Raw genomic sequence first — 10,998 nt, 5'->3', positions numbered from 1 at the left:
TTTATTGGCCCACTGTCCTATTGTCAAATACTTGTGCTAAGTCTAGAGCACATGTTAAGGTAAATAAAACTGTAATAGGACTAGAGGCCCAGTGCACAAAAATTTGTGCACTGGGGGGGGGGGGGCGGGGGTCCCTCAGCCCGGCCTGTGCCCTCTCACAGTCTGGGACCCCTAGGGAGATGACAACCTGCTGGCTTTGGCCTGCTCCCAGGTGGCAGAGGGCAGGCCCAATCCCTAGGTGCAGCCCCTGGTTGGGCTCAGAGCAGGGCCAATTGGGGAGTTGGTGTGCCGCCCCCTGTCATGCACAGAGCAGGGTGGATTGGGAGGTTGGGATGCCACCCTCAGTCACGCTCAGGGTAGGGCCGATTGGGGGGTTGGGGCACCGCCCGCTGTCACACTCAAGGCAGAGTCGATGGGGAGGTTGTGGCACCACCCCCTGTCATGCACAGAGCAGGGCCTATCAGGGGGTTGGGGAGCTCCCCCCTGTCACTCACAGAGCAGGGCCCATCGGGGTTGAGGAGCTCCCCCCTGTCACTCACAGAGCAGGGCCGATAGGGGAGTTGGCACACCGCCCCCTGTCACACATAGAGCGGGGCGGATCAGGGGGTTGGGGCGCCGCCCTCTATCACCCACAGAGCATGGCCGATCAGGGAGTTGGGGCGCCACCACTGTCAAACTCAGGGCAGGGCCGATGGGGAGGTTATGGCTCTACCCCATCACACACAGAGCAGGGCCCGTGGTGGTGGGGGGGGGGGGGGAGCGGGGGGGGGGGGGTTGGGGTGCCGCACCCTGTGACGAACAGAGCAGGGTGGATAGGGAGGTTGTGGCCCCACCCCCTGTCACACACAGAGCCACAGGGCAATCAGGGGGTTTGGGCGCTGCCCCCTGTCACGCTGATCCCGGTGCCGGGAGGCATATTACCCTTTTACTATATAGAATAGAGGCCTGGTGCACGGGTGGGGGCTGGCTGGTTTGCCCTGAAGGGTGTCCTGGATCAGGGTGGGGGTCCCCACTGGGGTGCCTGGCCAGCCTGGATGAGGGAATGATGGCTGTTTGCACCTGGTCACACACCCTTCAGGGTGGGGGTCCCCACTGGGGTGCCTGGCCAGTCTGGGTGAGGGGCTGAGGGCTGTTTTCAGGCTGGGACTGAAGCTCCCAACTGCTCCTTTTTTTCTTTCTTTTTTTTTAATTCTGGGCCAGCTTTAGCTCTGAGGCTCCAGCTCTTAGGCCTCCGCCCCTGAAAGCAGGTATCTGGTTTGTTTCGGTTCTCGAAACTCTGTATCAACTCCAGCTCTGAAAGCTGGTTTCTGGAGTTTTGTTTAGCGTCTGTATTTGTTACAATGTTTGAAACTGCAGGCTCAGAGGCCTGCAGCGGCAGGCGGGGAACGTTGAAGTCCTCCGTCACTGAAGCAAGCAAGCCTCATGTTAGTTTCAAGCTGCCTGGCTGCCCGCCGCCATCTTGGCTGACAGTTAATTTGCATATTGCCCTGATTAGCCAATGGGAAGGGTAGCGGTCGTATGCCAATTACCATGTTTCTCTTTTATTAGTGTAGATGTTTTTCTGGTATTGGAGCAGCTAATGAGAAACACTGAACCATTTTAGTAAAAGCAAAGGGGAATTAGATCAAGTTCTTGATTAGATTTTCTGTAATGTTATTTTGTATGCATATGAACTGGGCTGGAGCTAAATTTGATCTTAATATTCAAATAAATGAGCATAGTATTTTGCTAGTAGTAGGCATTTCACAAATCTTTTTGCTCAGTGTTGAATAAAGGCCATTTAGGAGTAACTGTACTTACTGTTTTCTGGGAAAACAGCAAAAAACATGCTGTCTATAAACTTCACATCTTGTGCTCTTACCCTCTTGAGGCAGGACTGTTCTAAGGAACACCTGTGTGGTTAATATTGAAGCTCTATTGAAAGACCTTAAGGTAAAGATTTTACAGTCTACAGTCTTTTTTGAGAAAAATAAGCTGACTTACGAAGGGCTGCCAATCCTAATCTTGGTGTTTTTTTAAGTCTCAAATATCAATGTTCAAATCTTTTCAACACTATGTTCTTTAGATTTGATTTATATCTGAGGCCATTGATTCAGGCCCCTGCTTGTAAAACCATGGTATCTAAAGAAGTGGGCAGTTTTTTCATGGATAGTACCTATTAAAGTGACTTTTTAAAAAATATATATTTTTAATCCTCACTGGAGGAGGGGAGAGGGGGAAAGAGAGAGAAACATCTATATGAGAGAGAAACAGATCAGTTACCTCCTGTACACACCCCGACCAGAGATTGAACCCGCCCCGACTGGGAACTGACTCTCCAAACAACTGAGCCACCCTGGCCAGGGCTGAAGTGACATTACTGATCATTTTTTCATATTCCTGTTTTAATATTTCCTTGAACAAAACTTCTTACCACTTAGAATTTGTATTGGTTTTGTTCTTTCAAATTCACACTTGACTATTAACAAGCCACCAGGTCACCTTCCCTTCTGCTCTCTCTAAATTATTGCTCTTAACTTTACCTCAAGCACATTTTTGTCTTTTTGTTTTCCTCTTTGGAACTCAAAGGCTTGTGTTCCCATCTTGCCTGAGTCCTCCCTTTCGGTGGCCAGCAGCTGCCATCCTCCCCTCTCTGTGGGGTGTCAGTCCAGTCTTTCTGCTTCCGACTCTTCTGCAAGTCTGCCATGAAGTCTGTGCTCTGCGTCAGGCTCTGAATTCTCTCCTGGCTAAGAATGTTCACTCCTGAGTGCAATAGCTTCGTTGCAGCTTTATAATAAGTGGTCCCTGGTTTGTTGTAAATCATAGCATCAGTACACATAAGCTTGAAGTTACCCTTCAGTTCTGTAGACTGGTAGCCGGTCTTTTTCATGGTACTAAAATCTATTGGGTGGTTAATGATCATGAAGTAGCTGGGAGCAATAAAGTCAGTCACAGGACATGAAAAGAAAGCACTTGGGTCTTCTATTTGCAACGGTCTCATCAATTGATTCAAAGAGGTGTGTGTTCTTGTTTGGCGAAGGAGCTTGGGAGGCTTCTCAGGAGGCAAGTCTAATCCTGCAGGGGTCTGGCCCTGGAGGTCTCTTTCTGCCTCATTCTCCACATGATCCTGATCTGGCTTCTTTCTGTCTTCCTTCACATGCTTCTGTGTTTCTCCCTTGAACCTGCTTTTCGTCCTCTTTTTCTGAGTTCTGTCCTTGTGTTCGTCATGATCCTTCTCTCAAAGAGGCTTGAGTCGAGCCCCAAGCTGCAGGTGGAGAGCTTGTTGACATCTTTCCCTCCTACTTGGAGGACCAGCTTCAAGGGCTTCTCGCATGTTCCTGGTAGAGGCAGGTGTTTGTCAGACCTGTGCTTCTTGCCCATGTCCCACCAGAACCGTGGTGCCTGTCCCTCGAGCCAGGCGCAGGCCCTGCAGCACCACATCTGGACAGGGCCAGATGAGGGAGGGCCCAAGCGGGCCTGAGAGAGAGCTCCAGCCCGAGAGCCTCATGATCTTAATTTTATAGAGAAGATCTATACACACCTGAACACTTATTCTAGCCCCCCCTCCCTGCCCTTATTTGTAACTTTCCACCAGTCCCATTAACCTCAATGCATTTACTGACTTGCTCAAACCTCCCTGTATGTAATCAAACTTTAGAAAGCAAGGCTTCATGAGGGAGGAAAGCGAAGGAAAAAGGAGCTAATTATTCTTTGAAGAAGACATGTTCAAACTAGGCTTTTCTGACCTTTACCCATCTGTGGGAGTGAGAGTGTCCAGGGGTATTTGGAGGGAACAGTGTTGCTACCCATCTAATATAGTGGTTCTCAATTTTGAATTTGACTTTCGGCTTTGGCTGCATATTAGAATCATCTGGGAAGCATTTTCAAACATTTTCTAATCCACGCTCCATATCAGTTAAATCCATGGTGAAACCCGTTCATCAATCATTTTTAAGCTCCTTGGTGGTTCCAATGTGAGTCAAGGTTAAGAAAGAACAAAGTAGATTTCTACCGTACAAGCATGTAATAATGATTAGATCATTCTTTCAAATTGTGTTCTTCAAAGGCAGTATAAATACAAGATAGTATAAAAGTGAAAACTTGTGAAAGGCTCCCATCTCCATTTTAAATTTTAAGGCTTGAAGTATTTTCTGTTTGGGTATTTAATAAGACTTTTGTCTTTGGAAAATGTATCCCGCAAAGACCTAATGTAGAATCTGGAGCTCTGGCTAAAACGTTTTGCTTTATTTGATTTGCCCTCTAGCAATTCTTCTCAAGTTTTAATGTTCATATTAACCCTTTGCATATCTTGTCACAACGTAGATTCAGCTTTACGAGGTCTGGGATGAGGTAATAGGGACTATTTCTATAAAGTGATGTCAAAGTTGCTTGTCTGAGGACCATATTTGGTGGCCAGACCACTGAGTCTCTGCCCTAATAATTTAGTCAGTGAATACTACTTTTGGAAGAATGAGCCTCTTTTTGAATATGATAAAACCTAGGGACTTTCACCAGAAAAAAAAATGGACATGTGCAGGTATATACCTAAGCATACTATTTCAGGGGACTCATGCATTTATTCAATGAATACTAGTTATGAGTACTAAGTATTGTTGAGTGCTAATTATAGAGTGATGAGCAAGATAGACAAGATCTCCACCTCAGAGCTTTGGGGGACAAAACACCACCAAGTAAATAAAAAAGGCATGCCACATGCCACGGTCCCATGATGGAGAAATTGGTTGGAGGAGTGCAGGAAGTGTTCTGGTAAACTGGTCTGTTTGTGGAGACATCTTGGCCAGAGACCTGAACACCACTCACTGGAGGGAAAGCATCCCAGGCGATAAACTGAGAGGTCTGAAGTGGAAACGAGCTCAGCATTTTCAAAAGACAGAGAGCAGCTGGTATGGCAGGCACAGAGCAAGTGAGGGAGAGTGACAGGAGGTGACTTCAGGGGCAGAGGCCAGATCACGCAGAGCCTTGTAGGTTGTGACAAGGAGGCGGCTTCCACCAACCCACTTGCCCAAGCCTATTTCTAGACCCTAAGGGAGCCACAGTCTCCATTTCACGAACTCCAGAGGGAGATGCTCATTTAGGAAAAAATGTCTTATGGGGGTAAAAGACTCAGAGAATACATCTGAAAATACAGAGGACAGAGCCATCCTCTAGACCCTCAGATGGGCAGTGTCTCGAGCATGGCTGCGAGGCACCACTGCTTGCTGAATTATTGCAAGTTAAAGTTGCTATTTGCAAGCAACACTTTACAGAGGCCTCTCTCTAATCATCATCCTGTCTGCCCACCACAGAATGCTAAGGCATCCCAGGCCTGCCCGCGATACTCTCAGTAGGCTTGACATCTATCTCTCTACTTCTTCAAATGGCCAATAAGGGCTTTGTATTTGCTGAGTTGTGAGAGCTTGGATGTGGCTTTGTTCAACATGTCACTCTGCTTTGGGGAGCCTATGTACAGTGTGGCAATCTGGCTTTGCGCAGTCTCCATTTCTTCAAGTGACTCAAAAGGTAATTGTCTTTGAACTCTCCTTTGTTGATGGCTGGCTTGAGACTAAACAGTCTGTAAAACAGCTGCCCCATCAGAACTAAGAAGATTTAATACTTTACTTTTTCCAGAGATCCTCTTAGATCCCTAAATTAGAGGAAGGAAAATTCACTGGGATTCTGATTTCTAATTCATTCTTTTTTTGAAGTGAATCTGAAAATAAAGAATTCAAAATCCCATTCTAATTTGAGAGCAGACGTGTGGAAACAGCACTGAACCACAGTCCTACCAGGCAGCCTTTAGATTGTGTGGTTAAGAAGGCAGCCCTGGCCTTTACTGGCCTCAGGTTTTTCATCTATAATGAAGATATTGAATTAAACAAGCTTCTAAACCAGGGCCAGCTGTATGAAAGATCCTCCCCTGAAAATCACACTGCCACCCTGTCCACACACAAACAAAACAAGGAAAACACACACACACACAAACACACACACACACACACACACACACCAATCAATCAATTTTTAAAATTCTACTGTATCGATATTTTGCTTTTCCATTTTCTCCCTTGGAGAATTATTTTGTACAAAATTAATTTGTAAGTTGAATGGTTGGCCTTCATTTTTTGAGGTGACTGCATTTGGGGGCTGGGTCGGAGAGGCACTGCTCTGAAACCTGGTCATCCACGAAGTGGGCGGGGCATCCTGACAGGGACCTCTAGTCCATAAACCATGGAGCAGAGCACTTTATGGGAGAGATGCCAACCCCAAACACTATATAAAACTAGCAACCTACTGTATGTCTCTGCTAATAGAAAGTAAACCTGTGGGACTACAGACTCTATTCTCTCCTATGTCTCCAGTGTCTACAACAGTGCCTGGCACAAGGTAGGTGCTTAGTAAATTTGTTGACTAGATGGAGCCAGGCATTGTGTTTCAACTTTGGTGGCTTCTAGCAGTGCCACACTTTCCATAGGAAAGATGCCCAGGAGCAGGGAAGGGGTGGGAGTGGCAACTCAAACCTCTAGCTTTGCTCCCTTCTTTAGGATCCAAAATCCTTGACCATTTTGAGACTGACTTTCAAAAGTCTCCGATAAAGTAGGTGGAGAAAAGATTGTTCCATTTTTCCAACCCACCCATCTCTTCCTTTCCCCATTGGTAGGGTCTGAATGTGACTCCTGTGCTACAATCCATGTCTGCCCCATGGCAGACACAATTTCTAAGAATCCTATTATGAATGACTTCTAAACTCAAGAATCCTTTCATTCACCTGTTATATAAACCGAGATAGTCAATTGGATTTGGTTATGACAAAATCCTTTGGACCAAAGATGTAGCTCTCACATTTTCAACAGATTCCTACAGGGAGCACATTTTTGCTCAGAGGTTGAAAGAATATGAGAATTGAACTAAATTTTTTTAAACAGATTTAAAATTCTCCCAGTTTTCGCAACAATGCCCTGCTGATGCAGTAAACCACAACTAAAGTGGCTTTAATAATGATGGACCAGTTGGAAATCATTTGTGTATAAAAAGAAGACATAGAATTTGAGTCTCTTTGGAAAACCAGATGCGAAGTAACCCCTGGAGCCCAGTAGCTGTTATGAAAGCAGAGGCACCTTCCCATTGGCCGGGGGGGATGTACCCAGATGTCTGGCTTTCACATAAAAGGCAGGAACCACTGAAGTCAGTTTCCACTTCCACTCAAAGGGCGATAGCATAAGCAGCAAACAAGGCGATGGCAAGACTGTTGTTACTTTTCCTTCCAGGTCTTGTGGTGGCCGTAGGCACCGTGCATGGAATATTTATGGACAAACTTGCTTCCAAGAAGCTCTGTGCAGATGACGAGTGTGTCTGTAAGGACTTTTTAAATGCCTTTTATTATGTTGTTATTAAATAATTGAAAAACTATCCACTAACAGCACAACATCTGATTGTTCTTTGAAGTGAATCTTCTCTAATGTGTATGTTTGATTGGCATTGTTTTATCCTGGTCTGTATCTCTAGAGAGTTAACCATAGGATATCTGCTTGGCTAAGGTTCTGGTTGGCTGCAGCTTTAATGCTTTGTATTTCTTACTCCCTTTGAACTGACCAGAAGCTGTGAATGGGGAGGTATTAGTCACTCTGATTTCCGAGTTTTCTGCTCTGCTCTGCCTTTTTACTATTTTAAAATCTAGGAGCCAAAAAGGTAGTCATTCAATGTTTTGTTTTGTTTTTCCTTCCAGATACGATTTCTCTGGCCCGAGCCCAAGAAGATTACAATGCCCCAGACTGTAGATTCATTAACGTTAAAAAAGGGCAGCAGATATATGTTTACTCAAAGCTGGTAAAAGAAAATGAAGCTGGAGAATTTTGGGCTGGCAGTGTAAGATGAGATTATTGAAAATATACACACATCTTGACATATGTTGCTCTTAATGTTCTTCTCTATTACCTATCTTCAATGCATTTTACATGTTTAAAACTGGCCGTTAAGAACAATGTAGAGATCGTAGATGCAAGCACAAAAATTCATGTATATTTGTTTTTATGGTATTTTGAAGAAACAATGACAATTTTATAACAGAGCCAAATGCAGGCTTATGTGATGTTTTTGCAAGAAAAACTAGTCAGATACATGGAAACTTGAGCCTCCCAAAGAGTTTGAAACTTACTAAAAGTTACTTGGATTAGCCAAGTAAAGGTATGTATGTTGGCAGTCAGTCTATGTTTCAATATTTTTAAGGAAACTTTAGCCCCTTCTTTAATTCCAAAGAATCTCCTTTTTTTAGTAAAAATGTGTAGAATGGGTCCTGGGGAGGGATAAAGCCAGGACTGACTTACTGTCCTCATCGGTAGTGCCACAGATAGATTCTCAGGTAACAAAGAATTAAATCTTAAATTCACTCAAGAATCTGTTCATTTAAATTTTTAAAAAACTGAGAAATGCAAGTCCTTTAAAATAAAATTTACTTTTAAAAATTTGCTGACTTTGTTTATTTATGATTCCAAAGTTATCTCAGGCAGCTCACAAGATTGCAGAAAATAAAGGCATGCTGAAGTAGTGAGACCAGTAAGAGACTGGGCCACAGAAGAATAGATACACAACTTCTGGGGGTTGTGTAATTACAGACCTAATTCTGTAAGTGAACTTAAAATTTCAGTCTGAGCCCCCGGGATCTGGAGTGAAGTGCAAGGCATTGGCAGTTATGTCATTCTCACTAGCAGCAAAGGGGATGCCTGAGGGTCTCTGGAGCCTCACATCCGCTTTCCCCTGACTGTTTCATTTCTGGGCACAGGTGTATGGCGATGACCATGAGGACGAGATGGGAACGGTGGGTTATTTTCCCAGGAACTTGGTGGAGGAGCAACACGTGTACCAGGAAGCCACCAAGGAAGTCCCGACCACAGTAAGTGTCTCAGAGGTGGCCAGAGAAAGACTCAGCTCTTGGCATAATGCAGGCTGGTGTTTACATGCATCATGTAACTCACAATATGTATGGAGCAAAGCCCCAGGTTCCCATGGGGACTTCTGAGACAGAGAGGTTTGGGAGAGCATCCATACCTACTACCAAGGCTGAAAGAGTATTGAACTTTCTCCACTGACCCCCCCTTTTTTTTTAGCTGAAAGTAAAGAAACCAAAATAGTATCATCTGACTCTAACTGATGGTCACATATTTATTTGCTCAAGACTTGGGCTGGGGGAAAAATATACCACCTGTATTTAATAAAGTCAATATATTCTGGTAAAATCTTTGAATACCTTATTTTTGTGGTAGCCTCCACTTATGTATGAAAAAAAATTACACTCTTTCCAATGCCCTGGGGTCTTGTAAACCCAGGACAGAAATAAAAGATCCCCTTAGAGCTACTTTGTAAGGTGGTTATTTTGAAGCCGTTCTCCCGGAGCTAACTGCTGTGCTACATAATTTCAAAACATTGCCCAGCCTAACCAAATGGAATTCACTTGTCATCATTTGTTAGCATTGAACTTGAATGTGTCAAATAACCATAAATTAAAAGTGTATTTGAGAACTTTCATTTTAAGTGATTTTACTTTAAAGTGATAATTAAGTCATAATCTTTGGGTTTCAACCTTTACTTATTTTAAGTCCAAATTAAGCTTTGATTAGGTATTATTTTAAATAAAGAATCTACATCTGTTTTCTGGCCCCACCTCTCAGCTCATTCTTTTTTTCCTTTTGTTTCTGTTCCAGGATATTGACTTTTTCTGCGAGTAAGAAATTAGACAAATCTGCAAGTAGAAAGAAAACACCAAAATTAAGGAAAAAGGCAAACAAACAAGAAACCCCAAATTCTGTGTCCCTTAATTTGGACTTTGGTTTCCAGGATTTGTTACCTTACAGGAGGACTAAGGTTTGGGGCCAGAGGTGGCAGAAAAGGAAGGGCTTCAACTCAGTCTCATTTTCTATTGGCTTGGTTTCAGCGCAAGTGGGTGATTGAAAGCAGAGGATTACTTGACAACCTTCTCTTACAGGGAGATGCATAGAGAAGATAGTTCATCCGTAGCTATTTCTGAAGAGTAATTCTTCCCCGCTGTTTGGCTCCCTGTATAAACCTGGTAGATCACGCAGGTCTTCCCTTGGGACATGCTGTTTTCTTCCTACATGACTTTCTGGAAAATTGGAATGTTATAATTTACCCAAAGGCGCTGTATCATCAGGGAATACTCTAGGATTGTTGTTACTTTTCATCTTTGATGGCTTTGGGATGTGAAGTTGTTGGTGGGGGGAGAGCTATTTGGACTCATAGATGTTTGAACTATGCTTTTAAATTTATCTTTTTAAAAAGTCTCACAAATTATTTCATCTGAATAATTTTACCCTCTAAATGATCAATTGACCCCTCTCCAAATTTTAAATATGTGTGTATACAGTGGGGGTGGGACAGTTTATAAAATATTTTTAATGAGATGGTTTCCCTTTGATATGTGCTACCAATTGGTGTTATTCAAGCTTCAAGTGGAAAGACACAGAAAAAAAAAATCTGTAGGTTATTTTCTCCTTCTGTTTCAACTTGAATTTCCTCTTCCTGTGCAAATTCCCCAGTCAAGGACGATGTGGCAAGAAAATCTGGTGAGGGACGCAGGTTGGGTAGTTCCAATTGACACATAAGTTTTCCTATATTTAACTGGAAATCTGCTTTGGCTTTGTATTACTAATGTAATTCTTTTGATGTAGTCATAAATTTGTGTTGTTTGTCAGTTTACAATGTTAATAAAAATGTCTGTACTAGACTCAAAAAAATCTCACCATTTCTGAGTTTAAATTTATTTTAAAAACATTTTTACCTCAGTGTGTAGAAAGTCGGTGCCAGGGGAGGGGGTGGCTAGAAATAGGGTTTGTTCCTCAGCTTTCTGTGGTCTGGTCATCCCACGACCATGAAGAGGGGGCCATTTAAGGTAAATTGGAGACTTAGACCCCAGGGTCATTTTTCATCTAGGTCCACTGTGACTTTAGATGAAGATGTTTTTACCAAATTATTATGGTAAATGATACACCCCTCTTCCCCCCCCCCAAA

At 43.5% G+C, this 10,998-nt stretch overlaps 1 protein-coding gene across 1 annotated transcript; it reads left to right on the top strand.

The window, feature by feature from the left end:
* Positions 1 to 1,558: 1,558 nt before the first annotated feature.
* OTOR (otoraplin) lies at positions 1,559 to 10,717 on the top strand. Its single transcript, XM_059705486.1, has 4 exons — positions 1,559 to 7,331; positions 7,703 to 7,842; positions 8,756 to 8,866; positions 9,675 to 10,717. The coding sequence occupies exons 1-4, from the start codon at positions 7,214 to 7,216 to the stop codon at positions 9,696 to 9,698; spliced, it is 393 nt and encodes a 130-aa protein (XP_059561469.1). The 5' UTR covers positions 1,559 to 7,213; the 3' UTR covers positions 9,699 to 10,717.
* Positions 10,718 to 10,998: the final 281 nt, after the last annotated feature.

This window comes from Myotis daubentonii, chromosome 8, assembly GCF_963259705.1.
Source record: "Myotis daubentonii chromosome 8, mMyoDau2.1, whole genome shotgun sequence".
In the NCBI taxonomy this organism is placed as follows: Eukaryota; Metazoa; Chordata; class Mammalia; order Chiroptera; family Vespertilionidae; genus Myotis; species Myotis daubentonii.
Note: the sequence above shows the minus strand (reverse complement) of the source record. Positions and strands in the feature narration are given on the sequence as shown.

Bases quoted from the DNA above. Each gene is read 5' to 3' on its own strand.
- OTOR (XM_059705486.1), top strand. From the start codon at position 7,214: ATGGCAAGACTGTTGTTACTTTTCCTTCCAGGTCTTGTGGTGGCCGTA. The intron at 7,332-7,702 runs GTAAGGACTTTT...TTTTCCTTCCAG, and splicing joins TGCAGATGACGAGTGTGTCT to ATACGATTTCTCTGGCCCGA. The intron at 8,867-9,674 runs GTAAGTGTCTCA...TTTCTGTTCCAG, and splicing joins CCAAGGAAGTCCCGACCACA to GATATTGACTTTTTCTGCGA.